Below are 21,241 nucleotides of genomic sequence, written 5' to 3' on the forward strand. Positions count from 1 at the left end.
TGCAAAAGACACCCCCCCCCCCCGGCCCTTTACAACACACTTTGGGTGTCATTGTCTCCCATCACTCCCAGATGGGACTCTCTCGTTGCAGAGAAACAAGCTCAGGGTTCCCATTGATTTGTCATTGTTATGAGTTAAAATTTCCATGAAAATAAAATGTTCCTTATGTTCATTGTTGTGGCGTGTCTGTATCTTATTTTGAAGGGATGTTTAACATTACCATAGCGATCAGAGAGTGTTAGGGCAGTGGTTGAGAGTAGAGGAGTAAATTACCCCCCCCCCCCCCGGGCCTCAGTAAAAGGCGTTGAGTGGTCCCCGGTGATAAAAAAAGTTGGGGACCACTGTGCTAGAGGGCGTCATCCCAAGGGTCAAACATGACCTGGTGCTTGCACAGGGGATACCTTTACCTTTTACCTTTAGTGATGTGTAGACAAACTATGTTTAAGCTGCATAGCCAGCACAAAGGCCCACAAGCGTGTGCTGGGGTTGTTATGCACCCAGAGTTTTTCACCAAACTCAGTATGCCGACCGTTTTTAATCATTAAAAAAAAAAGACGTGCTTATGCATGTGCTCTGATACTGTATTGATTTTTTGTGATTATGCATTTGAACTCCCTTGAGCTACACACTGCAATGTTAGCTAACCACCACTCTGGTACATGCTGCTGGCCGGGCCACAGGACCCCATACAAACTGAAATCCCCCATCACACCCCCCCCCAAGTATTTTTAAGTCACTGTTGAGCCAGTACAAAACCGTTTCTTCATTCTCCTGCACAGCTGCCAAACCCACGCAATGTGACACAGAGAAGAATCCAAAGTTCTCAGCATAAAAATACTAGAACAGGCAGATGACAGTTAACTAAAAGCATTTTTATTCCAAAATGGTTTGATCTGTACAACTCGATATTCTATGAAAGGAGTGGGCTTTGAGAAGCCCTGAGCCTTGATACTTTGAGGTAAGCATTATGTACAGTGAAGTTGCTTCCACTCAAGTATTGTCTTTTAAAGAGTCTTTTATTCTTGAGTGCAGAACTTGTCCCTTTTCTGAGGTTCAGTCAGATGAAGCCTCTAGTGAATAGATTGGAGAGCTCTGATAGTCTGAAACTGCAGGAGAGTTTTTCCACTTTTCCCCCAGCAGAATACAGAGGGTCCGGAATAAATTTTTGCCTGGCATGTCGTGAACCATTTCCAGATCCCTTACCCTGTGGCAGGGGCAGTCTGAACTAGCTATTGATAGGAGGAATAAGGCATAAACCTTAAGTAACTGACAGTGTTTACACAAACAAAAAGCTGTGCTAAGGTGGGGGTGTCTTCCCCCCCCCACAAAGGAAATCGGATGAAAACAAGTTACTGCCAATTGTTTTACAAAAGGAGAAAAATTGGGGGAGGGAACTTGACACGAGGACATCCCAGGACGGTTAACCCATGCAGTTTTCCTGTCCATCCCAGTTCATCATAATACAGAGCTTCAATTTAACCGCCATTAATCCGTAGGCCCCAGTTATGTGCTCTGGAACACTGGATACCAACTGTCTCTGTGTCTCTTCAGAATACATAAGCCTAAGGCTGTTGGTGTTTATCACATAAGGAGTCTGTATAGCAGGAGTTGGTGTGTTCCATGTTATAGGAAAGTACAGAAATACATTGTTGTCTTACAGACTTAACAAATTTATTGCTATGGAGATAGATCAAGATGGGTAGCCATGTTAGTCTGTAGAAGTAGAAGAGAGCAAAAGTCCAGTAGCGCCTTAAAGACTAACAAAATTTGTTGTGAACTGTCATAATATCTTGAGCTTTCTTTGCTCCCAGCCCACTTCACCAGGGAGATACTGCTTCACAAAGTGAGCTGTGGCCCATGATAGTTCAGATGGGAATGACAGCCTTTAAAGATGTCACTGCATTTTTATTTCAGGGACCTAGCAGGCAGTATTCCCCAAGGCCAAGGTACAGCAATGGGGAAATGTGTGTATGTCTGAATTTCGACAGGCTGTTCAGCCACTTAGCAGTTAAAGGCAGACAGGCCCTTGGTAAAAATAGGTGCACTCTTGTTGCTTGCTCATTCAAATATTCAGTTTGCCTTTTGGATACAGATTGTGTTCCATATGCAAGTTCCCAAGATGATAAAAATAATCACCTATTTAAAAGTGGTAGGGTCACTACATAAAAGTCATGTCATAAGAAGATGCTTGGGGCTTTGCATGTCATATTCAGTCTTCAGTCCATAGCTGTTATTTCCTTTCTCTTCCACCATCTTAAAGGAGTTGTGCTGCTTTTCATATTGCTTTTTCCTGTGGAGTAGAACTTCTACTCCCATTATTGGTGATGATAATACAACCTGGGTGCTGCTTAGCAGTTGTAGACATAACTGCAAGTTGATAGAAATAACAATTAGTTTCTGCCCCAGCTGCCTGGGGCAGGGGGAGGACACAGGCAAGGCCAGGGGAAATTGTGCCGCCTCTGGAGTTCCTCTCCTGTGGTTCTAAATTGCATTAGCTGGAATATGCAATCTATCCATCAGTTTGCAGTAAATCATATCAGGGATAGGAGTCATACAGTGCCAAAAGATGCACTCTGTTAATCACAAATTCCTTCTATCCTGGGATGAAATACTCCTCCAAAGATGGCAGCAGTGTGTACCCTGTAAGCAGTACTGCTGTCCAATGTCACAAAACACTACTGTTGGTTGGCTGGTTTATTATGTACGTTTTTCAGTACTAAAGAAGCATTTTGCTTCAAAGTGGCAAAATGCCCTCTTGAACTGCTGCAAATTAAGGACACTAAACCCATAATACAAAATAGCATGAAGCTGGTATGCTAAAAACAGGATTCCACTAAATATTTCAAATGATCTTTGATTTTAGAGTTCTATGACAGTTCTCAGAAATGTGAAAACTGGAAAGCTGAAAGCAAATAATGGACAAAGATGGTGTCCTTATCTTTGAATGCAATCCACGATAGCCCTTCCTCTGCAGCACCATCTAGGTGGGATGCATTTGATGCACAGGTTCTTGTTCTTGGCAAACCTTAGGGATGGATAACTTAAGAATACTCAGGGTTCTTTAGCGTTCCCTTCCTTTGCTGTAATCTCTCCTGTCTGGTTGATTTCTGCTTCAGTGTGGTCCATAGCTGCTGAATCTGAAACAAAAGAGAAATAGGAGCCAAATGGAATTGTGGTCTATTCCCCCATCACTGAAAATTAATGCAGTAGGGACCCTAACTGATAAGAGGAAACCCTTGTATACAAGTTGGGATCTAAGAGGAATTGCAAGGGTAGGGATTTTAAAAGGAGGGACATTTTCCTTCTGTCCATTATGAAATACTTTAAGGCAGTGGTCCCCAACCTTTTTATCACCAGGGACCGGTCAAAGCTTGAAAATTTTACTGAGGCCCGGGGGAGGGGTAATCTTTTGCCGAGGGATGCTCCCACCGCCTGAGCCCCTGCTCCACTTGCTTTCCCGCTGGCGCCCCTGACTTCCTGTCACCTGCTGGGGGGTGCTGCCAGCAGCAACTGCACAGTGCCACGCCGAGGGGGAGCCCCAGCCATGGCGGCTGATGGAGAGCACCAAAGGTAAGCCGGCAGCAGAGCAGAAGGGCAGCCCCTGAGGAGGAGGAGGAGCTGCGGCCCGGTACCGACTGATCCACGGACCGGTACCGGTCCCCGGACCGGGGGTTGGGGACCACTGCTTTAAGGCTACCGAGTTCTTGGGCTGTGAATTCCCTATAGAGCCTTGAACCTCAGAAGTCTACCAGAGAGCTACAGTTTACTGACAGCTTCTCTTTGAGAGAGATTAATTTGTCCTGAGCCTTAAATCTGTGACTACAGTGCAAAGCAGGTACACAGGATGCATGCCCAATCCTATTTTCAAACTTTCTTCCCCCCCCCCCCATCATACCGGATTACTTGAATTCTAAGCCTTGCTTTAATTTACACCCCCCTTTCTCCATAGCAGAGGTGTCCCTTGTTTGGTGTGTTTCTGTGGTGCTAGTTGGTGTTCAGTTCACTGAAATCTGCTGGTCTGGAATCAGCAGAAGCTCCAAGTACTGGAGGAAAGTGTACATAGCTTAGGATTTGAGCTCATAAACTATTCTGGCCTAAGTCTACTTTGGACCAGAAAAGATCTTTGATTGGCACTTAATTGGACTGTGGGAATGATTAAGAAAAGATAACGGAGCAAGAGATGCTTTTTCAAGGTTGTACTTGCCCTTCCATTGTTTAATGTTTCTGCAGCTTCTGAAGACCACAACGAAGAGGAGCCCTTCTCCCAGCTGGAATATGATATACAGAAGAGGAAAGAAGAAGAGGGGTCCAATGACTTCAGGGGCAAAGGCCAGCTTGAGGATGGTGGAACAGAGCTGCACATTTTGGCAGCCTGTCTCCATGCAGATTGTCCGCCGGCACCTATCCAGGAAACATTCACATGCATTCTTGCGTTACACAGGGACATAGTCTTACATGCACCACTTTGGCACATGGGGGCTGTTTTTCAGAACTGTTCAAGCAAGTTGTGTGTGTGTGTGTTGTGTGTGTTTAGCAATGAAATGCCTGAATGGCTCAAGTGGATTGTGAATGTGAGCAGTGCTGTAATCTCAGGTCCTTCACTGCCGTAGAGGCCTTGAAATCTAGGGCGACACCAGAGGAAAGATGCAGTTGCTGCTTTAAAGCAACGGGACATTTGCTAGGCTTGCCATTTGTCGGTCTACTTCTGACAAATTGGAGAGCCCCGTAAACATGTGAATGCCACACATTTCTCTATTACAAAAGACTGTGTTACCTGCTATGGGATTGTTAATGTAAGAATTCGGGCATTTGCTAAAAAGAAAGCAAGATGATAGTCCTCATAATTCTGAAGGGAATATGATTAAAGAGGGATTCAGCTGCTAAAATCTGGATCTCTGCTGAATAATCATGCTGATCTTATCTTTTAGATCAGTGGTCCCCAACCTGCGGCCCACGGCCTGGTGCCGGGCCGCGAAGGCCAGGGCGCCGGGCCGCGGTTCCCTCTCCCCCCCCCCCGCAGTAAAAAACTTCCCCGGGCCGCAAGCTTGCAGCCCGGGAAGCTTCTTACTGCAGGAGGGAGGGGAGAGGGAATAAGGGGCCACGCCGCGCATGCCCCGCCGGTCCCCAGCCAGAAAAAGGTTGGAGACCACTGCTTTAGATATTGTGTGCAGCATTTAATAAGGGCTTAGAAATCACAGGAGTTTTCATATTGCTAGCTAACACAGCGAAACACAACTCATAATAAAACAATCAAAATCACCAAAATATTAAAAACCAACCCAGATCAGAATAGACTAGCCAACAGCTACAATAAACGCTATCCTACCCAAATGTTTTCTGGAATGAAATGGGTTACCTTTTTAATTTCCAAGGCAGTTCTGTCAAGCATCCCCGGGGGGGGGGGGGAGTCCATGCTGAGAAAACCCTGTTAATCTAGTGTCCAGAAAAGATGAGATATAGATGTAGGAAAGCATGACCTTTCCAAGCTTCTTAAGGTATCTGTGGAGGCAGGTTATAGAACAGCACACCTGCTAAGATACCTTTGGTATTTGATTTCACTTAGGGATTTAACAGCTAAGAATGTCAATTTGAATAGTGCCACGAACTGACCCAGGAGCCATTGCATTTCCTTCATTATCTGTCTTATGCGTTGCTAGTGGCTTACTCCTGCTAATAAACAGGATGCTGCATTTTGTCCTGACAGTTTTCAAAGGCAGTCTCATGTAAGGTAGTTTCAATCTGGATTATCGATGCCAAGGCATAGAGCATTGGGGATCAGGTCTGGCATCCAAATCTAAGGTGGCAGCAATAAGCACTTTTGTTCATGGCTGCTGCCATGCTGTTTCTGGGACTAACTGCAGAACCAAGAGCACTCCCAAGCTTTCTACCCAGACTCAGTAAAATACAGCCATACAAAACACAGGAGAAACACCATCTCCCAGAACAACCAGACCTCCCACCATTAACATGTGTCTTGAATAGACTGGGTTTCTCTTTATTTGCCCTCATCGAATTCATCAAGGGCACTGGGGCTTCCAACAATATAATTCGACTGAAAAAGAAGAAATGGAGCCGTAATGAGCTTTCTCTGAAACCTCCATCCGGATGACTTCTCCCAATTTCATAGAGAATCTCTAGGTGTTAAATAGCAAGGGGGACAAGATTGAACCCCATAGAACTCAATAGAAGAAATGTACGTGGAAGAGCAGCAGTCACCCTGTATGATTAGTACATTTGCTTTTTATGAAATGGTGCCTCCAATTTCCAGACAAAGCCAGATAGGCCAGAAGGATACCATGAAGAGCGGTTCTGAAAGCACCTGAAAGATCCAGATGAGTCACTGTGTCATACTCCCTTAGCTACATTACAGCATAGGTCATTAGACAGAGCACCAAAGTAGTTTCAGTACTGAAATCAGGCCTAAGTTAGAACCATGTTTATTAATTTAGAATGACCGCATCATCCTTATGAATTCTGTATTTTGTATTCAGAATTCATACATCATCAATACATTTTAGAAGGTGGGATAATGCATTTACCAATTAACCATCCTGATTAGATATCACAGGCTGATTGACAGGTACTTACTCTGCATCGTTGTACAATGTGATAAATTATAAAACACCTGAAGAACAAAAGAAGGCATGCACAGTGAACCCAAAGTTGTGTCTTGCTTGATTGTCAGATTATCTTAATATATATAGTGGCTTAGTTTCTCTGGAGCATTTCCACAAACGGAAGGATTTACATCTGCAGAGTGTGACTTTCTTACCAACCCTCTCCTTCTGCAGCCCCAAATGCCTCCAGAAAGAGGAGCAACATTTCAGGTTGTGCCAGAAAGAAACAAGCAGGACAACCAGCCTCAATCTGGTTGGGTGCCAAGATAGTTCTGGTGTCTTGCTGACTTCTCTGCATTTATCTTCAGCCATTGTTCTGGGCTTTTGGGTGCTTTATTACCAGTAGTGGTAATACCAGGTTGTATTATTGCCAGGGGGTCATACTAGAGGCTGATGGTATGGTTCTGCACATCTTGGATGGCATCCGTTTGTCCCTGTCTGAGTCATTTAAGGGCCAGTGCATTCCGTTGGACTTTAACCTCTTTTTTAAAAGCAGGAGGATATGGTAGCAAAAAAGTGTTTCCTGTGAGTGTTATTTATCACAGAAGTTAGCCTCCTGGCTAGACCTAGCCAATCTCACCATGCTGATCCCATGCTACAGTGGTTTCAAGCTTGGACTGTTGCAACATACTTTGGCTAGTGCTCTATGTGGCTACTCAACTGTTATTGCAACCAACCCGTTTTTTTTTTAGAGTACAGAGTTGGCTGATCATTTGAGTTCCATTCAAGATACTGGTTCTTAAAGACCTTCAAAGTGTTGGCACTGGGGCCATGCAGGGTTGTAATAATTTCCTTTATCACCACTCCATCAATGGCCTGAGACCTACATACTTGAAAGGCCATTTCCTCCAATATAAACTCAGGCAACTTGATTAATTGGGTGAGTTTTTGTGTTTCATTTCCTTTGAGCAGACTGATTAAGACTGCCAGTGCTCAGTGTCAGGTTTTCCAGTTGTGGCTCCTACATTACTGAAAGGCATTCCTGAATCAGGCAGATTGATACCCAATCTACGTGGCAGAATTGTTTAAGAGGGACTATGACTAATTAACCCTGATCTGGATAGCACAGACTAGCCTGATCTTATCAGATCTTACCAGATTTTTACATTTCTTCAGGCTTCAAGATATCCCAGAAGTGGTGCGATCATCAAATATGGTTGGGAAGCATAGCGGTGTACATGCCCATCTGGGGCCCCTCCCCTTCCCACCCCTCCAGGCCCACCATCAGCCATTTGGGGAGAGGGGGACCATCTATGGTCATATCACCTGATAAATGTTTAACAAATTCATATAAAAATTAACTCCCACCCATTCAGGGAACCCTTCCAGGGTCTCATGAAAGCCTGGTTGAGAAAGCCTGGTTTAGATAGATGCATCTGCTTTAAATGGGCATGTGATCTATTTTTATATCACTTTTTAAAAAAGATACCATCATTGCCAAACTGGGATCCTTCTTAGAGAAGACAGGCTAAAAATGTCCTAACTAAATAAGCAAACTCAGGACAAATACCCAGCCCATATTACCTCTATATTTGCTACTGGAATCAGTCCCTGTCTTTAGAGCTTATAGGCAAAATAAATTGAGATTAGTTGGAAGGACATACTTATCATTGAGGTTGAAGAATGCAGATAGAATGTAGCCCAAGGAGAAACCAATAAATGGCATTAAAGCAGATGTTCCCATCAGGCGTGGGGAGAAGATGATCAATATTTGACTCCCAACATTAATCACTGACAGAGCTATTATTGGGACAGATGAAAGAAGCAGAACAATCATGCCTGCCTGAAAATATGAGAAGAAAAACAGGAGAGCTCCATTCAGCATTAGTCAAGATGTCTGGAAGTAGCTATGAATTCATGCCATTTCATATACTGTGGCCCCAAAACGACAGAGTGACTGGTTCAAGGTCATCTAGTGGATATGCTTAAACCTACATGTCCCCAGTCCTAGTTTGACACTCTTAACTATGAAACCACATAAAAGAGTTGCTATTAAGAACCTGGTATTCCTCTGGCATGTACAAACCAAAAACTGAAAGGGTAATTCTGAATCAAGTCTTACATTAACTATGTAATAAACCCTGTAACAGAAGACCAGCCAGCATGGACTCAATTGCAGTTCCACCAGAGATTAAAAATATTGGCATGCTCTGCTGTGCACTTCTAGCATGGAAATCTCCCTATGGTATACATTTTTTCAGTCCATATTTTGGGTGATATACCATCAATAAATCATTTTATATTGTGCTTTTCTTGATTGATTGACTGATTGATTTGATTTTTTAATTATTTGTTGCCCACCACTCCTAGACCAGCTGGCTCCTGATAGTTTACATCAATTAAAAATATAACCCAATAGTATCCTCCCCCCTCTACCATCCCCCTTCCACCTCCCGCCAACTCAATGGGCCATCAGTTACATGCTATAGCGTGTGGAGTTTAGAGGTATTTGAAGCTGTTTCAACTCAGATTCCACTGAGATTCAAGTATCCAGCATACAGATGTTCGGATGTTCAGAGGATACTCAGAGGAGGGATCCAGCTGATGCTCTACATCCTGGCCTCAATGAAATACCTGGTGGAAGAGCTCCATCTTGCAGGCCCTGTGGAACTGTGATCACTCCGACAGGGCCCTAAGCTCTTCTAGGAGCTCATTCCACCAGGTAGGGGCCAGGACCAAAAAAGCCCTGGCCCTGGTGGTGGCCAGGCACACTTTGTGTGTGCTGAGTATCACCAACCTATTCAAACTTGCAGAGCATAAAGCTCTCCGTGTGACATAGGGAGTTAGGTGGTCCTTCAGGTTCGCTGGGCCAGACCACAAATGGCCTTAAGGGTCAAAACCAAAACCTTATACCTGATTTGGAATGCAACTCGCAACCAATGCAGCTGCTGCCAGTTTTATTCTGCTCTTATAGAATAAAATTGAAAATGATCTTTTTTATCAGATAGACTCCTGTAATTCCCAGAGTTCTCCCACAATATCACAGTCTTCTTTTGTCCAGCTGAATTCAGTAGCCCCTCAGAGACCAACAAGACATGTAGACTATGAGCTCCCTATGTTCGATATCACAAACATCTTGTTGGTCTCTGAGGGGCTATAGAGAACAGCTATGAATCTAGCTGTTCTACTGCAGACCAACAGAGCTATGTTCTGAAACTATTCTTTTGTATATTTCACTTAACTCTCCCCCCAAAAAAAATGCCTTATCAGGAGAATCATAGAATTGGAAGGGACCACCTAGGACATCTAGTCCAACCCCTTGCACTATGCAGGACACTCACATTCCTATCACCCATCCACTGTAACCTGCCACACCTTTAAGCCTTCACAGAATCAGCCTCTCTGTCGGCTATCCATCCTCTGTTTAAAAATTTCAACTTTAAGATAGCTTCATCTTAAAGTTGAAGACAGAATTGCCGCTCAAGTTGAAGGAAGATCGTAGGACTTCCTCCCCCCTAAGACTGGATACATGCCATGGTATGTACTCACATCTTTAATAATAGATACTTCAGAAACACAGAACACATCAACAGTCTCAAACTCTGTTCAGTCAGTTTAAAAAAAAAGCATAATCTGAGGCCAATTTCAATCCCATAAAACAGGACATTCAGAGTCATGGGACTTAGTGCTCATTTCAGCAACACATATACTAAAACTGGAATGATACAGAATCATGGGACTCCTATCTTTGAAACATGCTTTCAATTTGCTCCCTGCTCCCACTTACCTTTACAAGGAGGTGAGCACACCGAGGCTTCTTTTCATTTAAGAAGATGCCCAGAACACAGGGGATAAGTGTCATGACCAGGGAAATAACAATCCCTTTGTAAGGCACTTTGGACTCCAGGCTACCGTGGTACAAGCCTTTAGTGTAGAGGTACAGCAGAAGAGGCATCAGGCCAAGGGCCAAGAGTGTTGAGCATGTTGTCATCACAATACTGAGACAGAAAGAGCAACAAGGGAAAGAAGGAATTAATTGTCGGATAGTCTTCTGAATGCCTGGACTTCCCCTCACTTCACTCATGGTCAAGCCTTTCCTATCTGCGGGCATTAGAATTAAACTCCCTGAATCAGTCAAGAGAAGGGTGCTTACAGACTCAAGGTGGCAAGGGTGGTTCCTGTGAATGGACTGTAGCAGTGGCCACTGCAAGAACTGAAACGACTGGCACAAGAAAATTGCTCTTTTTTTGGTGGAAAACAGGAGTCACTAATTATGTTGCCACGCCAAAATGACTGCTATGAAAAGGCAGGGCCAGACTTAAATTGGGTGCAATGGGGAGTGGTGGCAATCACAAAAGTGGGGGTTTCAGAGTCAAAACGTTCTTCTGTGATGAGCTATTTCTCAATTGGCACTCCCCACAAATCCAAAGGTGATGCCTCCTGGAGCCTTCTGAAATTCCATCCTGCTCCTACAAGAAGAAGGAGAACTAAGGTTGGTTATTTGTTTTGTGGATGAGGCCCTTTGGAGTGGGGAAAAGTGGCCGCCTGGAAACACATCAGTGGAGTACCACATGGTCATTCAGGAGAGCACTGATGTAACAGCCAGTCCATTAATGCTTGGGGTGTTCATTACTGAAATCAATGAAATTATTATATCCCTTATCAGATTTTGAACTTGAAAGTATTTTACAGCAGTGACAGGTGAGTGTCCTGTCCTATTCCTAGTGTTTAGGATTTGACACAGAGAGAAGCTGTGACACAGCCTCTGACTAAGCATGGGAAACCCAAAAAAATCTGGATGCTAGTGTGACAGCTAGCATGTACAGCTTTTTCTTTTCAAAAACCCAGAAAATCCCCCCAATACACCTTGCAAATGCACAGCATGGGGCCTTACCAAGTGCATGATGTGCAGAACAATAATCAGCACAGTACAAAGTGGCCTGAACAGATAAAATGCATATTGCAGTTTAATCTTCCATGTCAGGATGTATTTGTCAGGCTGTGATAAGGAAAGTGCAAGACAGAGTGGCTTGCTGTTAGAAGTGAGGTTCTGAGTTATATGGTAGCTATTTCAGTTCTAGCTATTATTGCCAGAAATTCAGAAGCTGTTCTAAGAAATAGCTGCCACCCCCACTGCTCACATTGTATTGATATAAGGGACTGTGGAAGGCCAGTTTAAACACAGATGCACGGCTGACTCCAGAGGCTGGCAATGTAGGGCCGCTGCTGGGGCTCTGAAGCCAAGAGGGTTTCCACAGCAGAAGTCAGAAGAAGCTGGATAAAACCATCAAACATGGCATCAACCTGCCCCCCTCCCGAAACATTAAACAGGTTTGCTTTTCCCCTCATATCATTATTTGAGCAGGGAATTCAGTTCAGGGACTTCTTTCACGCCACCTTTACTCATTTTCAGTTTTGCCGATGGAAAGAGAACAAAATATTTCAACAGAAGGCAAAGTTCATTGCAAAGTCCAGAGGCCACCTCTTGGATTTATTAAGGATTAAATTGCACCAAGCAGTGCATTTTAATTTTATTTGTTATGTTTTTATGGCTCATAATATTTGCTAGTGATGTAGGTGCTCCAGGAAATACGTTTTATCATATTCCTTTCCCTAGCATCCTAATATGCCTCCTTCCTCTTGCTGAGTGATGGATCTCATTGATGGACTCTTGGCCAGGACCCTTCCAAATCCTGAAGCTAGATGTGGAATACTTGACTTTATACCATTCTTGACTTTTGGGGCACATCACAAGTTACTGCCAAGTTCAACTGTGAAATAAGAATAGCATGTTTCTACTTTTCAGAGTTGCTTGAGAAGGGGGATGATATGATAAAATGTGATATATCCTAAGACAAGAACACATGACACATGACATAGATACCCATGGTGGGATGTGAAGGACTAAGAGCACTCACACGTATGGTCTTCTGTTCCTGAATGTCTTCAAGTTGTTTTGGTATGTATTTCATGATTATTGACCTTTCACTATTGCATTAGTGCACCTGGAATACTATGTGCAGTTCTGAAGGCCTCACTTTAAAAAGGACATGACAAAATTGAGAGCAGAGGTGAGCAATGAGGATGATCTGTGGTCTGGGGACCAAGCCCTATGAAAAAAGGCTGAGGGACTTAGGTATGTTCAGCCTTGAGAAGAGGAGGTTGAGAGGTGACATAATTGCTGTTTTTAAGTATTTGAAAGGTTGTCACTTAGATTAGGGCAGGGAGCAGTTCCTGTTGGCAGCAGAGGCTGCAACCCTCAGTAATGGTGTAGAAGGGGGGGGGGTTCACATCCGAGTAGTTCAGCAGTGGAATCAGCTGCCTGAGGAGGTGGTGAGATCCCCCTCACTGACAGTCTTCAAGCAGCGGCTGGACAGATGCTTATCAAAGATGCTTTAGTTTGATCCTGCATTGAGCAGAGGATTGGACTAGATGGCTTGTATGGCCCCTTCCAACTCTATGGTTCTAACAGTGACTACCTCTTATTACCAGTAACCTGACTAGGTGAAAGAGGGTATCGAAAAACGATGTATTGAATTGCATGCTAGCTCCAATCAAGCACTATATGTCCCAGACCATACTCTGTCAGAATTAACCTTGAAAGTAATGTCTATAGCTGGTCCATTGAACCCATGACAACTCCTCCAAACGGCATAGCTTCCCAAGGTCTGGGGGGGGGGGCGCGGGTTGGAGGTAAGTCATTTCTGAGATCCTAGTTATGATCTCCTGCTTCCTGAGATCCAGTTATGAGACAATACCAGGGATGGAACACAGAACTTTCTGCATGCAAAACATGGGTCCTTCCTACTACTATCTCATGTTCCATACTACCAGTTAACAGTTTGGATTAGAGGACTCCTTACTTCACCCTTAACCAACCTTTTAGAAGGCATGTTTTGTCAGCCAAGGAACCAGTGAAAGCATCTGTGCCACTCACTGTCTACTATCATTTTAGTGTGTTTAGTATCATGAACATGTTCATGGCTTACCTGAGGTTCATGTCTCCATTTGATGCCAGACTGAAGATGTTGGAGAGAGTCCCACCCGGGCAGCAGCCACAGATGAGTACAGCCAGTGCCTCAATAGAGTCCAGCTGGAACAACTTACCCAGGGCAAATGCTGTCAAGGGCATGATTCCATACTGGGCTACCACAGCAATAGCTACTCCTTTGGGTTTCCGGAAATTAGCCATGATCTTCGATATCTCCATGGTGCAGCCCAGTGAGATCATAACAATGATGAGAACAACAATCAGAACACCATTCAGGGCATAGTCAGTAGCCCTCTGGCCAAAAGCAAATGGAAAGGTGAAATTAGGTAGAGAGACATTGGCTGATGACATTGGCTTCCATGATTCTGGGGTGTCATAGGTATCATTAGTGTCAGCTGATGAGATTGCGCTCTTAGCCATCATTTACCCTGTAAAAGTTGACAAAGGAAGGAATCCAGGTGAAAATTTTGAAGCTGTGCACAAAATTGTACCTACTGTCTTTGTAGTCATTCTCTGAGTAATGAAAGCTCTCAGCCTATGTTTAGAAGAACTCTAGTATGCAGCAGTTCTTCAGTAGGTGGTATGCTAGTATTAAGAACAGGCCCTGTGATTTGGCCCTAGCTCAATGTTTCATCTTCTCTCTTACTCTCCAGTGTTGATATTTTAAAAAGAGAAATGAGCAAGGTGGTACTTACAGACGTTTTAGTACAGTGCTACGATCTTATGCCAAATCTATGCCCTGCCAAGTGTGGAGGAGTCTAGGAGCCTCAGAGGTCTTGGCTGCAAGCATAACAGGAGTAGTTAAATCTGCTAGAATCATTGCCTCAGTTCAGCAGACACACACTCATTATTTCACACAAACACATTAAATTACAAATTTCACATAGATTAATATACCCAAGACTAAAAGTCTCTACTTACAAGTATTGGTAGTGTGTTTACACTCTCAAGAAACTCTCATCGAATTTGTAACCAAGTTCTTCAAGAGATGAAGCTCTGAGATCTTAGATGAAAAAAATCCCATCTAATGCCTAATTATTTTAGCTTGCTATGCACAGCATAGCTCCTGGAAAAATGAAATGTAGGCACTTAGGGGTTGAGCTATGGTCTTCTTGTTGGTCACCTGTTCCCCGTACCCTGGAAGCCCAGAGCTGGGGAAAGTTATTGATTCTCTCTCTCTCCTGGAATTGCTTGATGTCCTTTTCTTATAGGAGATCTCCCCCGCTCTAATCCTTAGCTGCATTAATTTATTCATTGCTATTGAAACTGGACCATACCCACAAGCCAGTGTTTCAGATGAATTGCTCTGGGAACTTTACTAGTAAGAGGAAGGAATGTGGTAAGCCTTTCTTCTTTCCCTCTTTGCCCTCTTTCTGTCACTGCACAGCTGATTTTAAACAATTCTGAATACAGAGAGGATAGGAAGAAGTTTGGCATGTGGACAAAGCTTGCGCAAACTGCGGGTGACAACAGCAGTAGTGAAGGGGAGTGTGAATTAGTACTTCATCTATGACTCTGGACTCTTCCCCTACTTCCTTTCGGATCTGTCCATTGATCTTGAGAATAACCTTTGATTTATTTTTTATTATAACTAATTTTGTAAAATAAAGATCTTAAAAGACATTACTTGACCATAATATGATTTCAAATTTAAAATCCACCCTCATCTTTAACACTTGAGAGAAAAGAAGAAAACAAGATGGTGGTGGGGAATTAATGCACAAGTTGGATAAAAGCAACCAAAGGATCTCTTGCAGATTACTGAGGCATAAAGGTTCTGTCAGGCATGTGAGGTGGCATAATAAAATGGCAGATGAGCCAGAGGAAAAGGGATAGACAACAAGACATGTAGAAGGTTTGGGACGTTTATATGCAACTTGTTCTTCAGCAAAGAGACTAGGGCTGCCATGAGCTTCATGCTGAATGTATTAAGCAAGCAAAGATAGCATTTTAGAACATTGTGATCCAATCTTAGCCTTATGTAGCTGCCAATCTTACCAGTGTAATAGAGAGGCACCTTCAAAAAATTCTATTCAGATGACGGAAGTTGCCATGGCAGAACATAACAGGAGAGGTGGGTGTGCAGGTATGCGGGTCCTAGGCCATGAAGGCATGGGAGATGATAATCAGTACCTTGAACTGAGCCCAGCCAATGGAGCAAGTGCAGGACATGCATTGTGCAGGCTGCTATGATCTGTTCCAACTGGAGTTTGAGTTGACCTCAGGAGAAGACTTTTAAAATGCATTATAGCCGTTTAGCTTCAAGGTCACTGCAGCATGGATCCTTGTGGCCAGATCATCCAAATCAAGGTAGTAGGAGGACAACTGCTGGACTATGTGAAGCTGATAGAACATTTTATATTTATTTATTCTTTTGCAGCTGCATTGGTATACATGATTTTTAGAATATATACTTTAAAAAACTTAAAATGATAAGAGTCAAATTTAGGCATGTTGATTTAATTAGAAGAGAGTTAAATACATGCTAAATACCCCTGCTTCCACATGGACCGTTTACGCACTGTAGCTTTCATGCCGGGCTGCAGGCTGGAGTTTTAGTCATGGCAAGTTGCCCCACCTCTTCCTGCACCCAGATGGGGGAGCATTTGGCCTGGTGCACCTCATCCACCCCCGATCTGTACTCCTGCATGGGAGCTGGGGCAGTGAAGTTCCCAGTGCATAAACGGTCATGGGGAAGCCCTTGGGATTTGAGGGAGCATTCATAGTTTGTGGCCAACTTATTTATGATATATGGCTTTATTTTGTCCCAATGAGTCAAAATAAAAAGAAACCTCATTAAATCTGGGTCACTGGATAAATCTTGAACTAGCTGCCCGTGGGTAGGTAATATGGACTCTCTGCCCACAGCCTATCCAGGGATAGTGGAGAAACTCAGCCCCACATTTCTTCCTTCCTTTTTCTAGTCCTTAGATGGACGTTTTCTGATTTTCGGTTCAAGCACAGTTGCTTGATGATGAATGGAGGGCCTTCCATGCTTATGAGACAACAGAAAAGTGAAAAGTGCCCCAAAAGGAAAGAAAAGAGCGCTCCAAATATCTCATGTAAAACCTCTCCAGAAAAGCAACAGCGTGCATGTGATAGAAATGCACTAACTATAAATATTTGTTGTTGTTATGTGCTAAGTCGTGTCCGACCCATTGCGACCCCATGGACAATGATCCTCCAGGCCTTCCTGTCCTCTACCATTCCCCGGAGTCCATTTAAGTTTGCACCTACTGCTTCAGTGACTCCATCCAGCCACCTCATTCTTGTCGTCCCCTTCTTCTTTTGCCCTCGATCGCTCCCAGCATTAGGCTTTTCTCCAGGGAGTCCTTCCTTCTCATGAGGTGGCCAAAGTATTTGAGTTTCATCTTCAGGATCTGGCCTTCTAAAGAGCAGTCAGGGTTGATCTCCTCTAGGACTGACCGGTTTGTTCACCTTGCAGTCCAAGGGATTTGCAAGAGTCTTCTCCAGCACCAGAGTTCAAAAGCCTCAATTCTTTGACGCTTGGCCTTCCTTATGGTCCAACTTTCGCAGCCATACATTGCAACTGGGAATACCATAGCCTTGACTAAACGCACTTTTGTTGGCAGGGTGATGTCTCTGCTTTTTAGGATGCTGTCTAGATTTGCCATAGCTTTCCTCCCCAGGAGCAAGCGTCTTTTAATTTCTTTGCTGCAGTCCCCATCTGCAGTGATCTTGGAGCCCAGGGAAATAAAATCTGTCACTATCTCCATTTCTTCCCCATCTATTTGCCAGTAATCGAGAGAGCCGGATGCCATGATGCCATGATCTTTGTTTTCTTGTTTTCTTGACTATAAATATGAGAGGTACCAAAATAATGCCACTGCATATCTGTGGGCAAAATGAATCCTGGACTTTGCAAAGCATTTGTGTTTTCTACCATCACCACTCCTCAGGGTTTTCACTTTTCACATGTTCTATAGCCCTTTGTAGCCCTGAGAATGGTTAAGTAAGACAAAGAAACTTAAACAGCGGGTGAAGCTATATTCGTTCATGATGTGTCTCTTTCATGCTTGAGGATCAACTTAGCAAGAATTATTGCAGAAATGGAAAAATGCAACATCCTTGAGGTTATGAAATTATTTTCAATCCCTACTCTGAAGCACATATTTTGAGTGGCTGATCGTCAGATTTCTTCTCTTGACTTAATATGAGAACTGTTTCCTAGTCCAAAACCCAGCAGTTGTTCTTGAAATTTGTTAGTTAGTTTTCCTGGTCCCAGTTTGAAATCATCGTCATGTGCTGAGGTCTGTTTTTGTTTCCTGAGGTTGGTTTCAAGAAAGGCAACAGTTTACACCGAACCCCCCTGATTTCCATTTCATGGGACGTCAAGCACCACTAGATGGCAATGCAAGATTTCTTCTAATGATCACAGAGAGAGAGAGAGAGAGAGAGAGAGAGAGAGAGAGAGAGAGAGAGAGAGAGAGAGAGAATATAGTTCAGCATTAATTTTGAAATACTTTTTTTTATCCTTTGAAGAATTTTTAAAACTGCAATGTCAGATCAACTATAATAATTTGTATTTAATGCAGAATACAATTCTGCATTAAATACACTGCTTTTTAATAGTCACAGCATTTCTGTTTACCTTTCTATAACCCTTTAATGTTGGTCAACATTACCTCTTACAGAACGGGGAGTGAAGTTGCCATGATCATGGTATCTCTGACTTCATGGCTCAAATGGGATTTGAACCCACTTAATCACTACACGCTTATTCAAAAGCAGCCTAGATCTCTTGGGTCTCAGTCCAAAGAACGCTACTGTGGAAGCACGCCCCACTGAATAAAATATCACTTACTTCAAATAGATATGCATGCAATTTCACTTCATAAGTTTGTCTAACGCATTTACTTCCAACCATCAGTTCATGAATTAATTTAACATACTAGTAGACCACTCAATAAACTATTCTCAAGGCAGCCATACACATTGCAATAAAACAAACCCAGCAATGCCCCCTGGCATTCCAAATTGCGAGAAGGTGATTCTTCCAATTTCAGATAACAATCCATACATTTCTAATAGATTTGTGCTGTTTGCTCTGGCTGCCAGACAGACAAAGTCTAAGGTGAGGGGGGATGGCTGATTCTGATCATCTATGATATTCTGTTGTTTGGATTCCATTGTATGTGAGATTATCTGCTTTTATTGCCTATGGTTGTACTTTGTAATGGCCTATGGTTATACAATAAACCTGATGATGAACACAGTCAAAACACCAAAGGGGGGAAAACACCCACAGCAGCAGCATAAAAATGTATCAAATAAGGGATAAGATTACTAAGGGCCAACCAGTAGATTTAAAACAAGTAAATGATCAAAACCCATAAAATGGTTTAATGTTTGCAATAAATATCATAAAATGAACTCAGTGGAGAGGTAAAACTAGTGAAGCAGAAAGAAAACAATGAGAATGGCACAGCAGAACTAAAGATTTAAGAACTGGGGAGACGGACATAAAACACCAAAGGAAGGAAACAATTAATTGCAACAGCTGATATTTCACTTAACCTTGCAAATAACAGGGTTTGTGCGCAGAGCATCTCTGTCCATTACCAACTGTGGAAATCTATTGCTGCAGGGATAGAACTTTCACCACCCATTGATTCCAGCTTCAATTTCAAACAAGGTTTTTTTTCCCCTGGCAGGTTCCAAAAGATTTTCAGGAGGCAGAAACCAGACACTGAGGCTGCTCCTATGTGGTGGCAGGAGGACTCATCCCTGGCACTCTGACGTGGCCACATGGGAATAGGGTGGGGACACTGAATTTGTCCAGTATGCAGGAAGCAGCATTGCTTTAATCCAGAACTGAAGAACAGGAAGGTTGTGTGTTGTAATGACTGTACTTGGCTTCCTCAGGAGCTATTCCCAGCTCTGATGGAGACACCATAGATGTCACAACAGCCCTAGGTAAGTCTCTGCCTGTTGTGACTCTCACTTCCATCATTTTGCTGAGGGTATTTGAAGGTGTTCGCCTCACTTGGTGATTCATTCATTTGCTAGTTTGCATATCTTGTTGCAACTGTTAAAGGCTCTTGAATTCTATTAGGAAAAGTTGGCAAGGTTGCTTCAGATGATCGTATATAGTCTTAGTGACAATTTGTACGACTTGCTTCCCTTTCCCCCTCTTTCTGCTCATGGCTTAATGTTCTGCAGCAATGAAAAAGGCAAACTCTTATATTAAGGATTATTAGGAAAGGGATTAAAGAATAAAACAGCTGATATTTTAATGACACTGAATATTTCTATTGTGTGGCCTCATTTGGGATACTGCACAAACATCCTTTAAAAAGGAAAGCTGAAAATGCAAGGAAAGGCTCTGGGATATCCGTGAGAAGATCTGGCTCCATTCCTCTCTGCTGTGGATTTAGCACTGTCAAGATCTCTGAAAAAAAGCTAGACATTTAGAAATGCATGAATGCATCTGGATAGATAAAACTCACCAATGGGTAACAAAATTAAATGCAAATCATGCTGCGACTAGAGGGGGAAGCTGAGGTGAAGTGTGCATCACTAACCTAACATCATATCATTAAGGACGTAACGCTCATCTTCAGGAAATGCCACATTACAATGCAATCCTAAACCGAATTACAACTTGTCGTCAACGAGCTTTGAAGGTTATAACTGTTAAAGATTGCACAACAGTGCAAATAAATTAGTGACAACCAGACTCTCACAAGGTATGTAGAACACATACCTGCTCAGGGACTCCTTGATCGCTTCCCCTCTCTCAGACACACACACACACACACAAACTCCTCCCCCCCATCCCCCCTGCCTTCGTCCCCCTTACCTCTGGCTTCCCTGACCTTCCTGGTCCCTCCCCCTTCCCTAAGGCACACACCAAGGCTCCCTCCTCCCTCCCCCTCTCCATACCTCTTGCAGTGGGGCTGGTCCCACATCCTGCTGCCCCACTCTGCCACTGCCCCGGCCACCTCGGGCAGTGGCGACACTGGCCCAGCCCCCTGCCGTGCTGCTCTGCAGCTTCCCTGACCTCTTCTGCTGTCCTCCCTGGGGTGGGACTACGGACATCATGTCTGTACCCATTTCTGTCCCAGGGGGTGCATCAGAAGATGCATTTTACATCAAAAACAGCATGATTGTACTTCAACTCACAGCTGTAAAACCTTGGATGTGACTCAGAAGCTTCCATACATGGAAATAACAACACTCAACATAATAAAAGGGATTAATTCTGGCAAAGATGGAATATGGAGATCATGACTGTTTTAGTTCTTTGCTCAAGTTTCTTGGCTGTCTACTGCTGAGCGACTGCACCCCAGGAAATCTTGAAGAACAGGTAAGCTCATACAGAAAACAACTGCATGTTCAGCAGAATGAGGAGTACCTGGGAGATATGCCCTGAGGTAGGAACTCTTAAAACACTGAGGAAAACCCAGCCTATGCAAACATACCCTATATATGTTATTTTCTCCCCTTCCCAAACTGTTGTTTTAATTACGGCAAAAAATCATAGTTGTTAGGAACATGCTTTAATTCCCCCTTGCTCCTTCTGACAGCAAATGAGGGGCAACTGAACTCAAAACAAGTGATTCTCTGTTCAAGGGAGTGCTCAGGGAAGTCTCGCTGAGAACAGAACTAACAAGATTACTGCAAGTAGAGGTAACATCCTGTCAGCCTCAGAGATCAGTAATAAATCTGT

The 21,241-nt window shown here is 43.4% G+C and overlaps 1 protein-coding gene and 1 long non-coding RNA gene across 6 annotated transcripts; one reads left to right on the forward strand and one right to left on the reverse strand.

Moving 5' to 3' along the window:
* Positions 1 to 851: 851 nt before the first annotated feature.
* On the reverse strand, positions 852 to 14,794 carry SLC10A1 (solute carrier family 10 member 1). 5 transcript variants are annotated; one of them, XM_077322611.1, is made up of 8 exons: positions 14,470 to 14,794; positions 14,244 to 14,328; positions 13,547 to 13,976; positions 10,345 to 10,555; positions 8,222 to 8,400; positions 4,205 to 4,268; positions 3,026 to 3,137; positions 852 to 2,367 (listed from the first exon to the last, which is right to left on the reverse strand). In XM_077322611.1, the coding sequence occupies exons 3-7, from the start codon at positions 13,969 to 13,971 to the stop codon at positions 3,042 to 3,044; spliced, it is 975 nt and encodes a 324-aa protein (XP_077178726.1). In that variant the 5' UTR covers positions 13,972 to 13,976; positions 14,244 to 14,328; positions 14,470 to 14,794; the 3' UTR covers positions 852 to 2,367; positions 3,026 to 3,041. The 5 variants fall into 5 exon arrangements, with proteins under 5 accessions (XP_077178726.1, XP_077178724.1, XP_077178725.1 ...); XM_077322609.1 differs by having other exon boundaries at positions 4,205 to 4,401; XM_077322610.1 differs by having other exon boundaries at positions 852 to 3,137.
* LOC143830294 (uncharacterized) lies at positions 11,762 to 20,311 on the forward strand. The gene is made up of 3 exons (XR_013228412.1): positions 11,762 to 11,888; positions 12,364 to 12,516; positions 19,224 to 20,311. It is a non-coding gene; the product is annotated as an uncharacterized LOC143830294 (long non-coding RNA).
* Positions 20,312 to 21,241: the final 930 nt, after the last annotated feature.

The sequence above is a fragment of the Paroedura picta genome, chromosome 2 (genome assembly GCF_049243985.1).
Source record: "Paroedura picta isolate Pp20150507F chromosome 2, Ppicta_v3.0, whole genome shotgun sequence".
In the NCBI taxonomy this organism is placed as follows: Eukaryota; Metazoa; Chordata; class Lepidosauria; order Squamata; family Gekkonidae; genus Paroedura; species Paroedura picta.

Coding starts and splice junctions, on each gene's coding strand:
- SLC10A1 (XM_077322608.1), bottom strand. CDS start 13,971: ATGATGGCTAAGAGCGCAATCTCATCAGCTGACACTAATGATACCTAT. Junction 8,401..10,344: donor GTGCTCACCTCCTTGTAAAG/GTAAGTGGGAGC, acceptor TCATATTTTCAG/GCAGGCATGATTGTTCTGCT. Junction 4,402..8,221: donor TTCTTCAACCTCAATGATAA/GTATGTCCTTCC, acceptor TTTCCTGGATAG/GTGCCGGCGGACAATCTGCA.